The sequence below is a fragment of the Gossypium hirsutum genome, chromosome A11 (genome assembly GCF_007990345.1).
Source record: "Gossypium hirsutum isolate 1008001.06 chromosome A11, Gossypium_hirsutum_v2.1, whole genome shotgun sequence".
Classification (NCBI taxonomy): Eukaryota; Viridiplantae; Streptophyta; class Magnoliopsida; order Malvales; family Malvaceae; genus Gossypium; species Gossypium hirsutum.
The window spans coordinates 5,704,843-5,727,417 of record NC_053434.1 but is presented as its reverse complement, the minus strand read 5'-3'; the positions used below and the strand labels follow the sequence as shown (position 1 = coordinate 5,727,417).

Sequence of the window (22,575 nt, the reverse complement as noted above, 5' to 3'; positions counted from 1 at the left end):
GCATAATAATCTTAATTTCACCGTTTCAATTTATGCGAGGTTTTATTTTTATATTCATTTTTTATAAATTTATTATATTTTCTTTAATCATCTTGTGTACGTGCTATAATTTAGTTAATATCAATGTATTTCGATTTAATTGATATTTTTAATATTATTTTTTAAAAGAATTAAAAATTTTGATTTTAGCAAAATAAAACTATGCATACATGTAAATATGATTCAATTATTTATGTATGGAATATATTAAGGTGAAAATATAAATTATAAAATTATAAAATTAAATATCCCGACATCTTTTTTATGGACATTTTTAGTATAAAATATGAAAAAATAAAAATTATTAATAAAAAATTTAAAATTTGGTTTGAGAAAACAAAATCTCATAAAAACAGTATAAATTAACACGTACAAGTACTAATCAATATAGATTGACATAAGCCGCTATGTCCAATATGATTCGATGCCATAATTGATAAAATGTGTTATTAGTATCATTTTATTTTACATTAAAACTAGTGTACATTAATAAGTATAATTATGAGTGATATTTAGCTGGTTTGATGGAGCTTTTTAGATTTTTTAATAGACTATTGTAAATCGTTTTAGTTCAGTTTGATTTTTTATTTTTTATATTAATTTTTTATTTTAAATTTTTAGATTTATTTTAATAAAATAAATTATATTTTATGAATTTTGAATATTATTTGATAAAATAATAAAAAATTAATAACTTTTAAATTATTTATATCATTCTAAATATAAAATATTTATTTTTATATGATAAAATTTTAAAATTAATTGTATATTAAATAAAATTCTTAAATTCAAATTTAGTTATAAATTTAGGTAATTATAATTTTAAAACTTATATTTTATAAATTATCCAAACACTTTAATTCAAACTATTTTTCTTTATTTTCCTTTCAAAACCTTTGCATCATTGATTAATAATACAATGCCAATAACTCTATTCAAATATCAATAAACTATTGCAATGCCAAAGCTAACTAAAACACATTTTGTAACAAGACAAATTTTACTACTCCAAAACAAATCAAAAATTGATTTGAAAAAGAAAATATTGCACCGACCGAGCAGATAGGGATGAAAATTTTCTTATTTTTGTTTTTCCACATGAACAAAGTAATTTATAGTGATTCAATTCTCTCCATCTTTATATTTATAAATTTATAAATGAAACTTTAATTCATTATCTTTTTTTCGAAATAAAAATAACGATTACGATAAGAGATATAAACAATAGCCATTGAAAAAAAGGAGAATGAAAGTATAAAATTATTCACAACCTATAAAGGATACTAAAAATAAAGCAACAACTTTTAACTAGGAATTAATGAAAAAAAACATATAACGTTGTTTGGAGAATGAGACATTACAATGATCTAACCTGATAAGAGACGAAAGCATACTTATTTAGAGAAAGCCTTTCATTTGCTAACTTAAGAGGTGATCCATCAAAAGGGGAAAAGGAAAAAAAAAAAAAAACATTGCATGCTAGGAAACCAAATGATCAATACCAAACAATTTCCTACGGAATCAACCATAATAGAAGACCTAATGCAATATATCGGTTGAGATCCTTGAATATCAACAAAGGTAGAGCATGTAGGAATAAAGGTACTGCAATGAGGTCAAAAGGATAGACAATGACTTGAAAGGTTGTCACATGTTGTATAAAGCCAAACAACCTTGATAGATAATTACTGTGGAGTTAGAACGGGGCAATGACCATTTTGAGTGGATGTTAGTGCAAGACGGTTTATGTATAAAGTATGTATGATTTGAATTTAATCGTTCAAAAAGTTATGTCTTTCAATATCAAAATATGATTAGAATCAAATTGAAAAAAGGATTTGAGTTGCCCCACTTTTCCTATGTATTTTTAAGGATATCATCGTTTTTAATATCGAGTAAGCTATTTAAGTGAGGTTTGAATGGTGATTGATTGTGGTGCAGTGCGTTTAGTTTACTTTTTGTTTCACGCTACAATATCGCTATAATATCTAATTTCACTGCCACCACTATTTTTACACTAATCGCAAATAAACACACTGCCTATCCAAACTAAATTTTAATCCACTTGGTTTGCTTTCAAGTTTTGTTCCCATTTAGCAACAACTTAAAGATTGTTACCAACAATGACACAACTTTCATTTTCATTATGTTAATGGTGGATCTATTCTCAAAGAATAGTTTTGTTATTGCTCCTTCCGATTAAGTTTGGACTTCTTTAAAGAAGTTGAATTTGAGCTAGTCTTGATGGCCCTTTAAGTCTATTGTTCATGTTGTTGCTGGTAAGTTTGAACAGGTGTAATGCAAGTTGGTCTTTATTTTGGATGAAAGTTTTAGGTTGGTGAACTTTTCATAACTTCATTTATTATTTTATCTTTTCAAAAGAATCTCAATTGTAGGAAAGTTCTCCTGCCATAGTAGACAACAACAACAATCTCTCTAAAAATTTGTCTTATAATTTGATCAATCTTTACTGCCTACTGCTCCCCAAATCAAACATTTGAAATGTTCTTACTAGAATTACATTTCAAGAATAAATGAAATTAGCCGAGCCATGCTCCACAAATCTTGATGACTTTGTACACAATTGTAATTTCAACAACTTGTTTGATTGGATGGAGTTAGCAATGCATTACAGCCCAATTAAGTGGGCTCATCACCAAACAATTGTTTGTAATAAACTATTATGGCCCATATTGAATACAGACTTATTTATGGAAGAGGTAACATACCATTCGATGCTTTCCTCACTGAATAAGTGATTCAAGGCACGAATGAAATAACAAATTAATCTAATTTTATTTTTACGAAGTTATTTAATTTAATTCATAAGCAATAACGTAGTCATATATTATCAAAACATTTAAATATAAATTTGTTTTCTAATTTACACATCTCTAACACATTTTTTTTAGAAACATGAAAAAAAATTAGAGAAAGTTTCCATTTTACAATTTCATGAATAAAATAACTTCAAATATCCTAAAAAAAAAAAACTAAACAAGATCACATTTGCTTAGAAGAGATACTTGAATAATGCAAAATGCCGATCCTAATAGGAGATACTTCAATAATGCATCTGCCACATATATTTTTATTTCGTGAATAATGCAAAGGGTCGAGTATTTCCATTTTACAGTTTCATCTGTCACGTCCATTTGGTTTTCATGAATAATGCAAAATAAAAAAGTCCAGGTAGTTAATAGCCCTTAAATCGCACCCAAATGTCATATTCCTAGAAGAGATACTTGAATAGGGTCAAAAGAGTAAGCGTTGAGAATAAAAAGGTGTAGATCATGGATTCTTTCGACTACAACACATGGGGTAAGATTGGCATTCCAACAGACAAGTTCATTTCTTGATTTACAAATGATACAAAGAGTGCAATCAACAACACTACATAATCTCCTTATGTTATAGGTACTAATATTATTTGATTGAAACCGATTAGATAATGAAAAAATATAGAAATAATTTGATCCGACAATAAATAAAGAATCAAACTGAATAATCCTAACAAAATTACAATAAAAGAAAAGATATTTAACAGGTCCTCTATTAGTTTTGTATAAAAAAACAAATATTATCATTGAGAGGTAATCTTCTCGAGAGGAGATCTTTGGAAGGTAATTATTGCATATTTTTTAAAGAAAAATGATGATTTTATAACGAAATTTGAGAGGCACAAGCTGTGTGCCAAACTTCATGAAAAATTGAGTGAGAGCCATTAGATACCGACCGATGAATAAGGGCATACACATTCTCCACAAAAAAAGTCTATTATAATCAAACTTCTAGACAATTTTATCTTCTCCATCATGAACGGAGAAAGTCCTACTGAGAAGGTCAAATCTTCGATTAGAGTTGAGGACTTTTTTAGTCTCAGATTCTAACTAGAGAAATGGTTGAACTTCAATATCCGAGATAGATGGTTTGACTGTGTCAGCTAAAGGACTTCTATTAATGATTTATCATGGTTAAAAAAATTAAGGATTAAATTGAAAACATTTATAGCGAGGACCAAAATGGAAACACAAGGGCGAGTAATTGTCCGTGTAGTTTACCCTCTCTTTTTTTTCTTAATCCCTTCTACCGATCCATGAACAACTCCTGTTCTCGACGAACCCAAAATTAGGTGGTGTTGTGCCCGGAAACTGTCGCTGCCCCTACCGGTCAAATTTTTTCCTCAGATATTCTTTTCAACCTCATAAACTTTAAAATTCAAAAACCAATGTAGATATTTTTTCCTCTTCCCAACCAGCGAAATGTCTATTGAAATAAAATTCAACAGATTTCTTTGATCACGTGACTTCAACAGCTTAAAACACTCTCCTACACGCGACGGATCACTTTTTATCCTTTTGATTATCGATGGCGTTAAATTCTTCAACTCTAAATCTATAGAAAACGCCTACTTTCAAGAGCCGGTCCCCCATGGAAGAAAGTGATAAAAGGATCGGTAATGGTGGGGAAACCTCTTCGAGGGTTTCAGCTGATTCACCCTCTTGGTTGTTTGCTAGCAGGCAAAGGTTCGCCATTCAGCTCAGGCCCGGTGAGACTACGATTGTTTCTTGGAAGAGGCTAGTCAAAGATGCTCAAAACACGTCTCCTCCTTTGACTGCGCCGAAGACCGAAGATTCTATGGTGAGAATTTTTGCTTTTTTTTTCTTTAATTGAAATTAACTTTGCCGGAATGGAATGTGATTAGTAATTCTGGTAACATTTTTTTTCGTTAATTGGGTCTTTCTTATATTGTAATTTTTCCGGCACTGCATCAATAATTTTGGGTTTGCTTATGGATAGGCTTGGAACAACATGTTTTAGGTAAACTTATTGTTCTTTGAGATGCAAGTACTTTTATTTCTGTTAATTAACAGCTCATCCAGTAAACTGTAGGTCAAATACTTTGTTACGTTTCAATTTGGCTTCTTTTGTTTGTTGTTTTGCTAGTATTATTCAATCATATCTTGCAGTGATACTTTTTCATCTATTCTTAAGATATCTGAAATCTTTAATTGATCACTATGTTCATTTGTCTATTGTTATGTAGGATGAATGTTTTCAAGATAGCAAGTCTACAGTTAAACAGAATGGACTACTTGTAATCTCTGAGAAATTGGAATGCATGTGAGTTTTTCCCTCTATTATTCTGCCTTGTATCTTTTCACGTCTTGCCTGCCGGTAATCCAGGAAAACAATAATTTTTCTCTCTTTTTTCCCTAATCTAAATTATATTCGATAAATAACATACCAATAGTGAACAGAATGGATTACTTGTAAACTCTGAGAAATTGGAATTCATTTGATTTTTTCCCTCTTTGAAGTCTTCTTCTTTGTATGCTTTTTATGTCTTGGCTGTCGGGAAGATCCTGGCAAACTAACTTTATGGATTTTCTAATCTAATGTATATTTGATAAATGATATACCAATTGTGAAAGCTTCCTTTTATCAATCAATCCAAAAGCTTTAAAAAATACTAATTAGTTATTATTGGTTTTCTTAGCCATAATTACGAAGTCATGTCTTTTGGTTCAAATTTTAAGTCATGTAATGTCAAAGACGAAATAGCTGTTAATTTTAGTAGCATGCTTAGTTATTGAAAGATACATTTAGTGTCTGTAGTAGTTGCTTTCTTCATTTTCTTTATTTAACGACATTAACAAGAATATACTCCCATAAAAGTCTAAACTAGGCATAAGTTTGTATATCAGAATCTTGTGTAGATTGTTTTAAAGAATGAGTTTTTGGTTAAACCTGTCACTCCTAGTAAACTCCATTTCACGAACGGTTTGATGATCTAGACTCATCAAGCTTTCCAAGTATGTATGACGTGGAATTTTTGGACTTACATATTGGTTCTGTTTTGAGATTGAATTCATGTCAAATTTTGCATTCTGGTGGCTTGATTTTGAACAAATTCCAAACTATCAGTGCTGTTTTTTGCAATATTGGTGCTTTTATGTCATAATTTAGTTGTCCAGAATTACAAAATATGAGCAAAGGCAATGGTACTGAAAGGAGCCTTGGCATTTCATGGAGCTAGGTAAAAAACCGACAATATAGATCCCAAAGGAAGATTAAATTTACATGCATGCCCATTTGGGACCTAATATGGGGGAGACGTCATATATAACATGTAATGGTTCTAACTGAGTATCTTCGTTAGCTATTACTTCAAAAATGTGAAATGTTATAGGACATTGCGGGAGAGTCTTGAAAATGGAACTTTCCTTGAACCTTCTTTTGCCAACACCCTCTCCACTATTAGTTACTACAAAAAAGAATTTGATGTAACAAAAAAATTTCATGCATTTGTTATTGTTGTTGGTTCTGTGCCTGCAGCACATGCTTTTCTCTTCTGCACTTAAAACCCTTTTTTCTTTTAGGAGTAACATTATATCTGTATTTGTTCCACTTAAACCAGGAGGTCTTAGAAGCATAATTTAGTTTTTTTAAATATGAGCTATTATATTGAGCATATAATCACTGATTTATGGAGCATACTTTTTTTTGGTTGCTGATTATGTCTTACTTTTTGTTGAGAAAAATAATGATATATTGTTTTGGCCCAGAAATGAACCTGTATTATCAGTGGCTCAACAATCAAGAAAACGGACTAAAAATATGGCCAAATCTCAAGGAGAGAAAGTTGATGGTCATCTACCAAGTAAACATGTGAAAGTGGAACAGGGGAGGCTAAATTTTGCTGCTACCAACTCTTTGCTTCAAGAAGAATCTTCTGTTCTCTTGCAGAGCTTAGCTGATATTAGTCAACATGATCAGAAATTGCATAAAATGTTGAATTCTTCTGTAAGATCTTCAATTAAGAAACCTGCTAACATTGGAACTAAGTCTGAGCACTCGTCACAAACTGGAATCTCAAATGATGATGATGCTTCTATATCTCCACAAAATTCAAAGGATGCTGATAACTATAACAATGTAACCATCCACCCTAGCAATATAGGAAATTATACAAACTCTGTAGCAACACACCAGAATTATCTGGAAAAAAATTATAGTAAACAACTTGAGTCTCCATTGAGCGAGCTGATGATTGATGAGAATGAGGAAGGAATTTCCGCCAAAGTAGAACAGGGGGAGAGGAGGGCAGCATTTGGTGAACTGCCAGATCTTAATCTTCCTGTTTATCCAGTTCAACCCGAGGTAAGCAATTGTATCTCCAAATTTCAACAACATACGAGGACTTGATCTCTTTTTTTGTCAGTTGTCACAATAAGTAGTTAAAAGTAATTAAATTTTATATATTGATGTGGTTGGCATTGTGTGTTGTGCCTCCCTTCTTATATAACCAATTCCTGTTCACTGTGAAATTAAATTATTATAATTATCTATATTTGTAGGTCTTGATTTCATTCCATGATTAACTGAGCTTCTTCTGATGATGATGCATACGTATATATACATGTCCTACCATAGTCTGTATTACTGGATGGATTTGGCATTGTCTTTAGTGCTGATGCAGCTGCTGGAGGTAGTTGTGCATCTTGCTTGATTTACTATACATAATGAGGTGATGGATTGACTTACATTTTCTGTAGTTAAACGAAGCTGTAGAAGATACTTTATCTGCGCTTGACTGAAAGTTTCAAGTATTGGATTAAAATCTCTCGAGTATGTAAACTTGTAGTAATTTTGAAGTGGGAGAAAGGTAACAAATGATCTATATCAAGTTCTTGGCTGATTTGTGGTTCACCATTATGTAAGTGTTATCACTTCAGTTAAGGGGCCAAATGTAGGCAACTAGGCATGTTTGAGCTCTTGCAGCTAAGAGCGTCCCAACGCTAAAGAATATAATGTTTTTAATTAAAATTGTCAAAAATATTAGAATAATTTGGGAACGAGAACAAGTAGAAGATTTGTAATTTTCTTTATGCCCGCATAAATAATCTAAAGAACAAATGTCATGAAATGATTTGAATTCAAATGATAATCCGAAATGGTGCAAATGATTTGATAAAAAAAATATTGATAAACTCGAATGATTTAAATCTTAAAATGATTTAAATTCAAAATAAAATAAATAAAATTCAAAATGACCTGTAATTTTTAAAATTTTAATTGATTTGACCCAAATGGATTTAATTTAACATTGTTTTTATTTTAAATAAGTTCATTATCCATATTAGATTTCAATATTATTTTCGGAATTTATATCTAATTTAAATAATATCACCTATTGAATATTAGAATTTAATAATTAGAAGTGTTTCAAAATAAAAATTGCCAGAAGGAACAATTGCTAGAAAAGGAACCATTTTTTAGAAAACATCCCTTTTCCCCCGCCTTTCTTTTTCCTACATCTGCTTAATTTCTTTTCCTTTCATGGGAGATTTTTACTTGTACTAATGTAAAATTAATATGATTTTACAGTTCATAACTTTTTTTATAATTAATATTTTAACTATTTATTTTACGTGGAAAACTTTCAACCGTGAAATATATGTTAATATAAATGATAATTTATATCGATATGATAGAAATATTGAATTGATTCAAAAATTTACATGCAATGAAAAGTGTACTTCTATAGATAAATTTAACTGTTGAATTACTAAATTATCAATTGTATACAAAATTAAAATCATGTTAATTTTACACTGAGTTATTAAATTATATTTATTTATGACAATTCTAATTAAATTTAATAAAAAAATATATTCAAATACTAAATTCACATTAACTTCAAATTCAGTTCCTCAATAAAATTTACCCTACCTATTATGTATTTTTAATTAAATTTATTTCATTTTTTAAAGTGTAAATCTATGTCATTTAGATAAAAGAGAAATTTTTTTAATTAGAAAAAAACGTTTTTAGCAAGTTTAAAAGCAGATTAAAAGCCCAGGGGAAAGGGGAGTCTACTAGGAAAAAAAAGCTCACAAATTGCGAAGACAGAGAGAGTTGGAGGGAATGTTGTTTAGAGGGAAGAGAAAGGATGGAGAGGGTCTCGCTTCCGACGAGAACGAGGATCACGCGCCTCCTAATAAAGTCTCCAAGACTTTTTCTGCAGTCGACTCTGACGATTCCGACGATGTCGTCGTCTGCGAGGTCACTCTCCACTTTCGCCCGCTGTTTCTCCATATTCTATTTCACGCCTCAAATTTTTTCCCAAAATATGCCATTCTAGGGCTTTGCGCCTTAGGGTTTCTCTCTCTCTCTTTTTATTATATATTGAACAAAGTTGATGAAATGTGGAATTCTTTTTGTTGTGGGCTGCAGATATCCAAGAATAGGAGAGTTTCAGTGAGGAACTGGAATGGCAAGATTTGGGTTGATATTCGTGAATTTTATGTCAAGGATGGTAAACAATTGCCTGGCAAGAAAGGTACTTTTTCTCTTTGTTTTATTTCCAAAGTTTATGATGTCAAGCCCTTGCTATTTTTTTCCTCTTTAAGTTTAAACATGAAGTTTGACTTAATCTCTAATATTTACAACAAAGTTTAACTGAGAAAGAAGGTTTCATATTGCTTTATTCATTTCATGCCCGCTTTCCTGCAAACTTTTTTTTTTCAGTATAGGCCTAGTGAAGGGGAGTGTTAAATGTTGTTGTTAAGTTTGATTTGTTATAACTTTCATTTAGGTTTGGATCTTTTTACCTATTACCAGTGGGTTGAGGTTGGATTAAAAACGCAGTATTTTGTTTGTTATCCGTTGCTTATTGTCTTGTGTTCATTACTTGCATAACCAACTTTTTTTTTTTTAAGTTTTAAACATTAAGCATACTAAAGTTCATACTTTGAAGTTTAATGTTTCATACACTTCCATCTTCAACAAATTTTTGAGCATGAATATTTTGATTCATTTATTCAGTAGTGTTATGTTGTCATTTTCTCACTATTAGAAGAAAAGCTATAATAAAATTAAGCAAGGGGCCTCTTAAGTTAGAGGGGACTTTTTAACCCTTTTTACCTTAAACTGAGCTTGCCTGAAAAGGATCAAAGGTGCGTTACTTAAAGAGGTAAGAGGCAGTATAGTTAATTCGCTCTACTACTTGGCAAAAAGGCATGCCAATGCTGCTTACACCAAATCACCCTTGATATTTTAGGTTGAGATTAAACCGTTGTTTTTACTTTTTAGTATTAATTTGATTATTGGGTTTGTTTCCTTACTGTTATTGAATGTCCAACAAACTCAAATGGACTTGTCAAAATTGTGAATTTGTTATTTGTGAAAACTTTTAGTTGAAAATGTTATAGATTGCCCGGAGAATATTTGGGTTGGGAAATTACTTGGAAAAGTTTGACCTCTCTCTCTCTCTTCATTCTTATTTGGTGCTACGCTGGTACTCACGATGTCGATGCATAACAGGATTTGGGGATTTTAGCTTCTGAAACTTAGAGTTTTCATCTTTCTTTTTTCCATTGTCATTGTCAATATTCATGAACTAACATTTTCTTATTCTCCTAGGTCTTTCTCTAAGTCTGGACCAGGTATGAATTACAAAGTTACTCCACCTAATATTATTATAATGATGGGTACATTTGACTTCTGATTTTGTTCTGGTGCAGTGGAATGTTCTACGTGATCATGCAGAGGCAATCGATAAGGCACTTGCTGAGAACTCGTAGGAAGTAGACATATGGTATACCAAGGGAATCTAAGTACCTTTTCATATATGTTGGAAAGTTAACTTGCTGGAGGCCTAGGTTTTGTTGTTTATGACAGATCTTAACTTGTTTTGAAGTTGCTATACTTGGAAGATATTTTATGCGGACCTCCATTTTGTGTAATTAGTTGTGTAGCTTTCGGCTACTAGACTGAATTTCTGCTGTATCTTTCATGTTGGATGATATTAACATGATCTGTGAAATGGAAACGTAAAAAAGGAACTAGATGGTGAATTTTGCTATTAAGGAGATGGGAAAAGAAAGAAGTAAATTTCGGTATTTTTGCTACTAAACTTTTTCTTTTGATGGAAATATGTATCATTGAGAAGGGATTTCTAGTAGAAAGGGTTCTCGATAACGTTTATGAGAACATGAATCAATCTGCCTCAAAATTAAACCTGATAATCTGCACATGTATGTTGTATTACGTGTTAGTTATGTAAAGATAAATACAATAAAAATTACTAGACATGTTATGATGTAAAATATATTTGTATCGGATTCAAAATGATTGAATCTAATGTAATGTAAACTTCTCTTCGAAGAAGAGAGACTAGTGAAGTTGCTAATCGAAATTGAATACATTTGCCATGGTAAGCCTGAAAATCCAAATACGACCTAAAAGTCAACCGAGTTTAGTCATCCCTCAAACGGGTTAAAGAAACCATAGTCTGCAAAATAGTTTACGAACAATGCCTAATGGCAGTGCTTCAAAGGGGGTCACTAAGAACAAAGTAAAAAAAAACAAACAAAAAGACAGAAAGGGAGCAGAGCAACATCTTAAATAGGAAACAAGACAACAGTCAACAGGAGCTAACCATATCGAACATATACTTTTACAGCAATTTGCAAAAGTTGATGACAAAGGGGAAAGAGCAGGAGCTTAAGACGATAACATTACAACGTGCATGCATAAGCACACATAGCGTACATACCAACTTCAAATTAATACTATAACACGTTACAACTTCAATCTCATAAATCTGAATCGCTGCCTGCAACATCACACTGTCTTTTGGCTTCGATCACCTGGGCAAACTCGCCCTTCCAGAAGTTCACTAATAAAAAATCAGCACGTTGTTCAGAAGAAAGTAAATTCTATTGTAAGCCAATCAATCTGATGTAGCAAGGGCTGATTGCAACACATCTTCCAGGTATTTTTCAGCAGCAGCGTACTGCCTTTTCTTGTCCTCAATTGCTAAGGCAGCTAAAGCTTTATCCTGCATGAACAAAAATAAAATATCGGTAATACTGCGTACTTCTTTAGAGCACATTCCCTCATTTCAAGGCCAAGGATATGGAAACTAGGGCCCCAAGTCCAAAACATTCCAGACAAAGATGACGAACAAAATTGAACTTTGAACATAGACAATCTGAATTAAGAATGTTACCTATATTATGACTTGTCAATAAGGATGCAAGTTTTACATAACATGCAGTGCCAAGCAGGGCACCACCAAAATGTTAAGACACGTGGAAAAAGTGCGTCTACTTATGTGTTTGATGAGATTAAATGCACATCAAATATAAATTCTGTTCATTTGTTTATATCAAAACCATAAACAATCTTGAGAAAGATACATACAAAAATACCATGTGAAGCTTCACTACAAAGATGCATGGTAACCTCATATATTTACAATTACTATTTTATTCTTGTAGCTTTACATGAAGACATGATGGGCAATGAACAGAGAAAAGGATCCAGTACCAAAGAGTCTGATATAGGAAATAAAGACCAAGTATAATGGAGAAGAAATTTTGATATGTATATAGAAAACATTAACACCAAAGAACAATAGTGCTCCAATGCCAACCATTATAACATATTACCGGAGGTAGGTCCTGGTAGCTCCTCAAAGTATCTAAGATGGGTTTGGTCTTCTTCTCTAAGTCCTTCCTGTGTTCGGCCATTTCAACCAACACCCCATGATTAATTTCAGGTGTGTAGCCCACACGATTCAGTAATGCCTGTCAAACAAGATTAAGCAAAAATGAAACGCAGAAAGAACTCATGCAAGCAACATATAGGTGATAATTAGATCGCCAAAATCTTGATAAATTAACAATAAGGGAGAAAACAAGAATAGCTACATCCTTGTAGCTTTATATGCAGTACTTTATTGTTGAAATTGCAATATATCCAAAAGTGCAATCTTCACCAAGAAAAATGATTCTTCTACTAAAATGATCTAATGATAAATTGTCCAAGACTATCAACTAGTACCTCAGCTAATGATTTTTTCAGCTTTAAAACAGAAGCCGTACAATAATTCTATTCCAACTCTACCTATATAATTTCAAATAGTAATAAAAAGTCATTTTATACATTGAATGTCCTGTCTATATGATTGATAAACTTTAACCCTACCACTCAAATCAAACCATGCATATCCAGTTAAATTTCATCCACTTACGGCAAAGGCAGCTTCTCTTTCCACCCATTTTTGTCCCTTTAACTGATGAATAGCATGTTCATCTCAGAAGAATCAACAGCTTAAATTTCTATAACTAGTTTTGCATCTTAATGCATCCCTAAAAATAAAAATACAAAGGATACCTTATAGTTGTTATACTGTTGCATGTACTGTCGCTCCTTTGATGCCATAACACCCAAGTTCGTCTTCCAATTTTCCATTTGAGCATCACATGGAGCCACATCATCTTCTAGTTGTGCTAATGTCCTATATGAAAATATCAATTTCTTCTCAATAACCATCAAATAGATTCAAACGAAGGGCTAAATTTAGGGTAGTAAACGTACAAATTCTTTACCTTTTCAAATAGGTTAACCTAGCTATTGCTTTTCGAGTATACTCAAGAAGAGTTTTGGACTCTTTGTGCACTTTAGCCCTCTTCTCATCTACCCCAGTCTTTCTCAAAGAAATATCACCCATTGCTACAAGAAAACTAGATTCATTTTGTTTTTCTTCCTCGTTAGGTTCCAAATATAATACATGGAAATCAACATGAATTACGGAAGTTTTCAAAATTGTAAATCGAAAGCAACCCACCTACTAAGTTCGGTGTCTCGAATATTCAACAAATTAGCAACGTTTGCCAGAACTTGCGCCGATGCAACCACATTTGACGGCAAACTCTCCTGCGCTAATCCTACGTTCTCCAATATCTCTCTAATTCGGGCAGCTATAAGAGATTTCAATTTTAGGAAGAACAAGATGAAATTGTTTGAATTTGAGAATTTCAATTCAATTTAGAAAGAAAAAAAAAACAAAATTAGGACCTTGAGAACGGTACTCGGCGGCTTTCTGGCGAAAATCGTTGGCAACAATGTTGGCAGCTTGAGTCTTTGCCTGCGAGACGGTAGCCAGATTGTACAAATGAGCAATGCTTCGCGGAGTGTATTCGAAATCAGGGACTTCTTTCCCGGCGGCATCGAACTGAGCCGCCAGCCACGCCTTCACTTCCGCAATTCGAGCGGCATTGGATCCGCCGCCCTTTGTTGCATCCGTTACCACCGGTTCACCCACTCCGGAGATCATTTCATTCATTTTTTAAGTCGTGAGTCGACTCGGTGAGTTGGAAGCGCGTACCACAGATTCTAATTCTGAAGGAGAAGAGGGTTACGCAAACCGTCGCAGGACCAAACGGAAAAATGCTGATCTCGCCGTCGCCGGGATAACTTTTCAATTTTCAATAGAACTGATCAAATTGTTTGATCGAAAATAACGTTTTTGCCTCCCCCCTTTTAAATTGGAAAAAAAACTCGGCCGGGGTTTATTTATGCCATTATTTCTAAACTAATTTGAAATGAAAAGATAAGTTTAAATTATCTAAATAATCGCTTTTGTTTAGCTCAGGTTATATTTTAGTTATTTATGTTTAAAATATTACATTTTAGTTATTTACGTAATTGTGTTGTAACATTTTAATCACTGAGTCGTTAATTGCTATTAATGGTGAACGGTAAGCTGACTTGTCACGTTAAATCATAATTTCAAATGAAAATTTTAAGTTAAAGTATATAATTGGTTCCTATATTTTTTTCATTTTAAACAATTTTTTTCTTTTATGTTGTTTTAGCTTCTTTTTTTTTTCTTCTTATTTTCCATTCTCTTGTGAAGAAGTCTAAACAGAAAGATTAACTTGTCAGTAAGAAGAGGGTTATTGAGTTAAATACGAGGGTGAATAGTTTTTTTCTTAAAAAAAGAGAAAGGAAAAATGATGACAAGTATAGTGCCAAAGCAAAATCTTGAGAAGCAAATAGAGAAACAAATGGGATGCATGGCTGGCTTCCTTTAGATCTTTGATCGTCATCGACTTCTTTATGGCAAATGCCACTGCTCCCTTAAGCGCCTCCCTTATGTGGAAACGCCGATTGATTTTTATTTTTTGTTCTTCGTATTTTTCCTTTTTCTTCTTTTTTTTTAGGTTGGTTTGTACTATTTTATCAACTTTTTTTTAATTTGTTTCTAGCGAGTGAAAAACGAAGCAAGTGAAGACCGTTGAGACACCAACAATATCGAGAGAATTAGAGAAGCAACCACAAGGCCGAATAGCAACGTCACTGGACCGTTCGAAGCAATCTCCGTTAATATCCGAGCTCCGATATTCGGTATCAGAACTTTCCACGCATACCGGTAATCAAAGCAAGTCACCTTTACCCTTTCCTATTTTTTAGTACAAAGAAGGTAGTGCATGTTGAAAAATATGGACATCACGTATATAATAAGGTAATTACATGTTATTATTTACTATTATAATGGTTAGCCCAAATTAAAAGTGATCTAATTTGGTTAAAATTTTATTAGGCTTTAATTATTAAATAAAATATGGGTCAAATATGTGTAGATATTCTAGTAATTGAGTTCTAATCAAATTCTAATTAATGATGGGCTAATTTGAATTTGATTAGAATTAATATGCCAAGGTTATAAATATTAAGGTTATGGTCCCCAAATTATATACAAGATACCTTTTCTAATATCCCATCTAGGAAAGAGAGAGCAGATATTCTCTGAATTTCTTGTGTGCTAATTTGGAATATCAAATCCCTCAGATCCAGAAAGTTTCAAGGAATCCATAGATTCAGGTACGCTTCCGCATCTAGTTTTGTTCTTGATTTATTCTTAATGATTTGACATGACAGATCCTGATTTATTAAGTTGTATTTTAGATTTATTTTATAAATCTAACAAGTGGCATCCGAGCCTCATCATATCGAATCATTAGGAATTGATTCAGGTTCTTCATTTGAATAATTGATTGATAAAATTTCATGGGTTTTATATTTCGAATATATATGTTATTTTTTGAAGATTTATATTAAAGTTTTTTATTATCTTGAATTCATATTAAAAAAAAATTGGGTGATTTTTGAATTAATAGATTCAATTATAAAGTTTAAAATATTTGTGTAATATTATTTGATACTAACCTTTTTAAGCTTTATTTGAAAATATTACGATTCAGTTCCTGTATATTTGCAAGGCATATGATTATCATTATTTTAATCCTATATGACATTTAAAAATATATATAAATGTACATATAGAAATTGATTCATATATATGTTTTGTTTATATATATAAATATATAATATATGAATGCTTTGATTGGTTTAATGTATGTGGTTTTGGAAAATTATATAAATATATATATGTTTATCTTTTAATTTGATTGAAAGATAAAATTAAGGTAAATATTTTGTAATAAATAAATTCAGATTTTGGCTTTTAATTAAGGATGTCTAATATTTTAAATAAATTAGTTGAAACAAAATGCCGCCAAAGTGACCATTTTTGTATAGATTAGTTTATTTGAAATATTAAGATGGTTATATATTTTTGTAATTCATGCGTTTATTGATTGACCCAAAGGTAAGTTGATATTTGGCAGAATTACAACGACATCTGTGATGATAAATGTGTGACAATTATAAGGTATTTTATGTGAGCAATAAGTTAGTCCAAAGATTAATTCATTGCTTGACATAGTTTATTGTCAATGTTTGATTGCTACAACAAGAGTACCGCTTACTGTTAATATTACTGTCCAAAGACTTGATATTAATATTGTGTTTGGTATCTTGAGATGAGATTAGCCATTATCCTGAATTTATTGTTTACTTATGAATACTGATGTGAGTTTTTTTTTTGTTCTATATTCAGTTAACTCATATTCTACTGTCACAATATCTGCTAATATAAATTTTATACCCATGCTTGATGGGACTAATTTTAAGGAAAGGAAAAGGCACTTACTTATAGTGCTTGGTTGTATGGACATAGACCTTGCACTAAGGGAAGAACAACCTGTACCTTTCGCTGTGGAAAACACCCTTTATGTTAAGAGGGATTTTGAGAGGTGGGATCGGTTCAAATTGCATGAGTCTAATGATCATGAAGTACAATACTTTAGAAGCCTTTAGGGGCATAGAATCTGAAAATATTACTCAGGCCAAGGTTTCCTTGATGAAATTGAGAAACGTTTTGCTAAAAATGATAAAGTTAAAATGACATCATTTCTAACTTCTTTGATGCCTATAAAGTATAAGGGTCAAGGAAATACTGAGTGATCTAAGGGCTATGAATTTTATGATCCCACAATTAGGAATATTTTTGAGACGAGAATTGAAACATTCTTTTAGGATGTTGAGTTTGGAGGGAGAAATAAGGTTAGAGACATTGTTTTTAAGGAGGAATTGAAATTTAACTCAGTTCCTACTATCACTTTTGATGATGTTTAGGTTCTCATACCTATCATTGATTAAGAAGTGAATCTAGAACCTCAATAAAATAATGTTAAACAACTCCATATTCAAGATGAGGTAATTGTTCTAGAAGAACAAACTCAACAACCTCAAAAATGAATGTTATTAAAAATGTCCACTAGGGAAAGGGTTATAATGGTTTTAGGGGAATATTTTGATATTAAGCTACATCAGATGAATATTAAGTTAATGGTTTCTTAATGGTAACATTGATCATACATTTATATGGTGCAATTAAAAAACTGTGTCTGATGATGCAAAGGTAATGATTTGCAGATTAAAGAACTTCATCTATGGGCTTAACTAGACTTCTCGTCAATAATATTACAAAATTTACCAAATGATTATCTCATTCGATTTAGTGATGAATTTTGTTGATAATAGTATATATCATAAGTTTAGTAGGAGTAAGGTTCTATATTTGGTTTTATATGTTAATGACATACTGCTTGTCAATAATAAATATAGCCTCAATCAATGCCCTAAGAATGATTTTGAGATTACAAAAATGCATAAGATTTTTACATTTTAGCAATGGAAAATCTAATGTACATTCAGGTTTGTATATATTGGAATATTGTGTATATTATTGGGATGTTAGGCAGATATTTTAAGCAACCCTAGTTTGGACCATTGGATAGCATCCAAAAGGGTTATAAGGTATTTTTAGAGAACAAAAGATTACAGGCTCACATATCAAAGATCTAATTAGTTAGAGATCATCAGGTATATAAACTCTAATTTTGATGGAATATGGATACAAGATTTTGTCACTAAGGTGCAAATTGTGAAAATAAATTGTAGTCTTTTATTCCAATAGCAACAGGAGCACATTAAAGTTAAAACACTTAGACTTTAAGTTCCTAGTTGTTAATGTAAAAGTTCAGAGTGGTTAGGTACTTATAAAGCATATTAGGACAAATTCCATGATTGCGGTTCCACTTACTAAGGAACTATACCTAAGGTTTTATAAGAGCACATTGCTCATATGGGTGTAATGTCATTTAAAGGATATTTGGTTTTAGTGGGAGTTTGTATTTTTAAATGCTTTTATGTTATGAAGACATTTTTAGTTATTTCAGTTTAAAGATAATAAGTTTATTTTCTGCAGAAATAAAGTTTAATTGGTTTATTCACACTCTGATTTTGGTAAGGTTTGATCTCACTAAGGAGGACCAGTTGGAAATAGACAAGTTTAGATCATATTGCATGTAATTTCCATGCTACACATCCATACTTGATCTATGTCATTTGGTTGTATTAATATACATTATCATGGATGGATTTAGTTATGATATATGTAACGAAAGTCACCTTGGTTCTATGTTAACATAATTAATGGACAAGATTGCTCAGGATACCTTTTGGATATGATAGTAAAATTTTGAGCTCATAAGGTTATATAATGACATGTAATTATAGAGTATTTAGTATATATATGGGGTCCAAGTGGGAGATTGTTGGAAAATATGGACATCACATATATAATAAGGTAATTACATGTTATTATTTACTATTATGATGGTTAGCCCAAATTTGGGCTTTAATTATTAAATAAAGTATGAGTCAAATATGTGTAGATACTCTAATAATTGAGTTCTAATCAAATTCTAATTAATGATGGGCTAATTAGAATTTGATTAGAATTAATATGCCAATGTTATAAATATTAGGGTTATGGTCCCCAAATTATACACAAGATATCTTTTCTAATATACAATCATTAGGAAAGAGAGAGCCGATATTCTCTGAATTTCTTGTGTGCTAATTTGGAAGATCAAATCCCCAAGATCTAGAAAGTTTCAAGGAATCCATAGATTCAGGTACGCTTCCGCATCTAGTTTTGTTCTTGATTTATTATTGATGATTTGACATGACAGATCCTGGTTTATTAAGTTGTATTTTAGATTTATTTTATAAATCTAACAGTACAAGGTTGCCATGGAAATTTTTCAAAGAAGCTCCAAGGCTCTCTCTAGATAGCAGAGCTGTCATTGATGCCAAAAGAAGCCTTAAGCCCCGAGAGATCCATGCGAATGCCGCTATATTATTTGCAAACCAATTCGAAGATGAGGTGGATGACAACAATAAACAACGATTGTAATGACTCGAAAGTTGGGGGGAGGGAGATTGAAAACGTACTTCTGGGGCACCGTCTTTTCGTGTTGAGATTAAAAAAAATTATATTTTGGGAAATTACTTTAGAAGTTAATTAAATGTTAATTTGATAAATCTAAATTTTTAAGGACTATACTAACCATGAAAAAAGAAATAGTTGCTAGGACTATTTGAATAAATAGTCCATTTCTTATGTTAGTCAAATAGAGTTAGTGCATGAGTATGAGACTAATATGCATATACATATAGGTGATATCATTAATAATTATAATAGGATAACTATTATATATGAAAGAAAAGTGAATAAATAAAAGAAAAGGTAATAAGGTAATGAATAAATAATAATAATAGGAGATCAAAGAGAGAGTAAGTGGAAAAGAAGGTAGACATGAGAGTGAAAGTCTTTGTCTCCCTTGCTGCTAAAAATTAGAGGAAGAAAAGAAGAAGAATGTTCAGCCATGGGTGTTAATGAATGTATAAAATTGCAAGTAAGGTTTAATATCTTGGCATGAAATTTATGTTTTTGATGATGTAATGCTATGAGCTAGGTTACCCATGTTGAAATTTTAAGAATAAATGGAAATTATGGAAAGTTACCATGGATGAGAAACTCAAAGGTTTGGGGATTATTTTGTTGAATATTAAATGTTTTGAGGTGATGATTTGGGTATAAATTTTGTAGATTAAATTGGTCGTATTGAGTGGTGATTTATTGATAAGAATTTTTAGGGACTAAAATGTTATTAAGTCAAAATAACATAGCTTGAATTGTTAATTTTGTGAGTTATAGGGGCTGTTTTTAGTGGACTATTAGTATGCTGGAAAAAATTGGGACTTGTTTGCTAAGTCTATCAAGTACATGGAATATGTTGTGTTATGAAATGGACGAGTAATAATTAGATTTGAGAAAATATTATAATATAAATTTGATTAATATTAGTAGAAACAAGAATAGTATTAATTGAGCTAAATTGTTAAAAATAGATCAAGAGAAGAATAGATCGAGCATCAACCGTGGAAAGGAGAAGCTCACTGAGTAGATATCCATCGTGTTTTGGTAAGTTCGTAAACTCGAACTTGATTTTACTTTTAGTTACCATTTAAATTAAGTAATTTTAAATTTGCTCATGATATAAAATGTATCTATGTTATTGAATAATAATAAAGAAAATAAGTGAGGAAGAACGTTGAAGTAAACAATTGTATAATCGTCGATATGTTTGACTTGCAAATCTTTGTCAGTTGGTCTGACTAGTGCTGGGCACATAACCATTTGTTAATCCGATTAGCACTGGGCGCAATTACTGTTGGTTTATCCAACTAAAGCTGGGCTCAAAATCATTATCGTCGGTATATCCGACTAGCACTGGGTGCAAATATTGTTGGTTAATCCAACTAGAGCTGGGCTCACTTTCATTATCATCGGTTAATCCGGCTAGGCACGGGGTGCCACATCATTACTTGATTTCATGATGAAATTACTTGAATCTTTGAGAGAATTAAAATCTTATTTGGTTAAGTTAGAATTCATATTAAGAGAGGTTGGATTGTGTTTAACTAATAAATGAAACCTATTAATGATAAATTGATTTACATGTTACAGGTTAGATATATAGTAGAATTGGATTCGGCATCCAGTGGGAATCCTGTCCTCAAAGTTGGTGACGTTTCTTCTTTTTGTGTTTTGGCATGTGCCTAGAATGTAAATTTAATGATAGTGTTCTTTTGCTTAATGAACACTAGAGCACTAGTTTTTGTAAGTGTATATCTTTGTAAATACTTGTTGACATTTTATACTATGTTAAAAACGATATTTGCTTAAATGAGATGAATATGAATGATAAATGAAGAATGTGCATTTAACAAATTCAATGTTATATGTATTAATGGTACACGTTTTAAGTCAATTCTTGGATTGATTTGAATGCCTATTATAATATGGTCATATGCATATGGTTGAATTTAGGTTGGTATCAATTTGGGTGAGAAATAAGGCTTGAAAATAGCCTATTTTTTTCCACATGGGCAGAGACACAGGCATGTGTCTCAGCCGTGTGAGACATACAGCCATGCGCACAGACGTGTGGTTTGGCCGTGTGTCCCCTGTATCTTAAAATATAGAAACAGAATACTGAGGTAATTTCATATGGGCAATGACACCGGCATGTGTCTCAGCTGTGTGTGGCACACGGCTTAACACACGGGCGTGTGACTTGGCCGTGTGGCCCTGCACTTAATTTTTGAATTTTACATTGTTTACACGGCCTAGCACACGGGCGTGTGGTTGGCTATGTGTCTCAAGTCAGTGAGTTACACGGGTATGGACACTAACTGGGACACGGCCGTGTGCCTCACATCGAATGTCCACACGGCTTGGCCACACGGGCGTGTGACCTCTGTATCTTTGAAAAATTTATATATATTCCAAAAAATTTCTTGAGTACCCGGTTTAATCCCGAACTAATTTTAATGATGATTTTAGGCCTTGGGGGCTCGTATTAGATACAATATGAACATTTACTAGTGGCTTTTGTATTGATTGAGAAATATGCATGAAATATTTGATTGATCGCATTATAAGTCTGATAATACCCAGTAGCCCTGTTTTGGTGATAAATATGGGTTTAGGGCGTTAAATGGTAGCCACCAAGCGTAATTGTAAGGCTTATGAGACTAGAACCATTACCAGATTCAAATCCTGAACCAAACGGAAAAGCTCAAAATAAAAAAATATAGGGGGTAATTGTATAATTAACCTAAAATTTTCATTTGAAATGATGATTTAATGTGCCAAGTCAGCTTACTATTACACTGTTAACGACAATTAACAGCTTAGTGACTAAAATGTTAAAACATGATAATGCAAGTGACTAAAACATAACATTTCAAACATAAGTGACTAGAATGTAACTTGAGGTAAACAAAAATGATTATTTTGATATTTTACCCAAAAGATAAATATCTCAATTGCTACAAAATATTAAGTTAAACTACAACTAAGGTCACTAAACTTTACATTTTGGTCACTCAACTTCAAAAAGTTACAAAATAGTCACA

General features: G+C 31.8%; 3 protein-coding genes across 5 annotated transcripts; 2 read left to right on the top strand and 1 right to left on the bottom strand.

Annotated features, from left to right (window-relative positions):
* The first annotated feature begins 4,032 nt into the window (after nucleotides 1-4,032).
* LOC107922704 (uncharacterized) lies at nucleotides 4,033-7,752 on the top strand. Of its 3 annotated transcripts, none has more exons than XM_016852839.2 (4): nucleotides 4,033-4,680; nucleotides 5,087-5,163; nucleotides 6,609-7,203; nucleotides 7,401-7,752. In XM_016852839.2, exons 1-4 carry the CDS (start codon nucleotides 4,471-4,473, stop codon nucleotides 7,422-7,424), a joined length of 906 nt encoding a protein of 301 aa, XP_016708328.1. In that variant the 5' UTR covers nucleotides 4,033-4,470; the 3' UTR covers nucleotides 7,425-7,752. The 3 variants fall into 3 exon arrangements, with proteins under 3 accessions (XP_016708328.1, XP_016708327.1, XP_016708326.1); XM_016852838.2 differs by having other exon boundaries at nucleotides 4,035-4,680; nucleotides 7,599-7,752; XM_016852837.2 differs by lacking the exon at nucleotides 7,401-7,752 and having other exon boundaries at nucleotides 4,035-4,680; nucleotides 6,609-7,393.
* A 1,145-nt stretch (nucleotides 7,753-8,897) lies between these two features.
* Nucleotides 8,898-10,913, top strand: LOC107924425 (RNA polymerase II transcriptional coactivator KIWI). The gene is made up of 4 exons (XM_016854872.2): nucleotides 8,898-9,108; nucleotides 9,280-9,385; nucleotides 10,468-10,490; nucleotides 10,569-10,913. Exons 1-4 carry the CDS (start codon nucleotides 8,971-8,973, stop codon nucleotides 10,626-10,628), a joined length of 327 nt encoding a protein of 108 aa, XP_016710361.1. The 5' UTR covers nucleotides 8,898-8,970; the 3' UTR covers nucleotides 10,629-10,913.
* Nucleotides 10,914-11,476: 563 nt separating this feature from the next.
* Nucleotides 11,477-14,430, bottom strand: LOC107924426 (AUGMIN subunit 1). The gene is made up of 6 exons (XM_041080762.1): nucleotides 13,912-14,430; nucleotides 13,682-13,814; nucleotides 13,443-13,577; nucleotides 13,228-13,351; nucleotides 12,501-12,638; nucleotides 11,477-11,887 (listed from the first exon to the last, which is right to left on the bottom strand). Exons 1-6 carry the CDS (start codon nucleotides 14,177-14,179, stop codon nucleotides 11,780-11,782), a joined length of 906 nt encoding a protein of 301 aa, XP_040936696.1. The 5' UTR covers nucleotides 14,180-14,430; the 3' UTR covers nucleotides 11,477-11,779.
* Between the last annotated feature and the right edge of the window lie 8,145 nt (nucleotides 14,431-22,575).

Excerpts from the sequence above, each read along its gene's own strand:
- LOC107922704 (XM_016852837.2), top strand. The coding sequence starts at position 4,471 with ATGGAAGAAAGTGATAAAAGGATCGGTAATGGTGGGGAAACCTCTTCG. Across the intron at positions 4,681-5,086 it reads CGAAGACCGAAGATTCTATG|GATGAATGTTTTCAAGATAG; the intron begins GTGAGAATTTTT and ends ATTGTTATGTAG. Across the intron at positions 5,164-6,608 it reads TCTGAGAAATTGGAATGCAT|AAATGAACCTGTATTATCAG; the intron begins GTGAGTTTTTCC and ends GTTTTGGCCCAG.
- LOC107924425 (XM_016854872.2), top strand. The coding sequence starts at position 8,971 with ATGTTGTTTAGAGGGAAGAGAAAGGATGGAGAGGGTCTCGCTTCCGAC. Across the intron at positions 9,109-9,279 it reads ACGATGTCGTCGTCTGCGAG|ATATCCAAGAATAGGAGAGT; the intron begins GTCACTCTCCAC and ends TGTGGGCTGCAG. Across the intron at positions 9,386-10,467 it reads ACAATTGCCTGGCAAGAAAG|GTCTTTCTCTAAGTCTGGAC; the intron begins GTACTTTTTCTC and ends TTATTCTCCTAG.
- LOC107924426 (XM_041080762.1), bottom strand. The coding sequence starts at position 14,179 with ATGAATGAAATGATCTCCGGAGTGGGTGAACCGGTGGTAACGGATGCA. Across the intron at positions 13,815-13,911 it reads CGCCGAGTACCGTTCTCAAG|CTGCCCGAATTAGAGAGATA; the intron begins GTCCTAATTTTG and ends AATCTCTTATAG. Across the intron at positions 11,888-12,500 it reads GCTACCAGGACCTACCTCCG|GATAAAGCTTTAGCTGCCTT; the intron begins GTAATATGTTAT and ends TTGTTCATGCAG.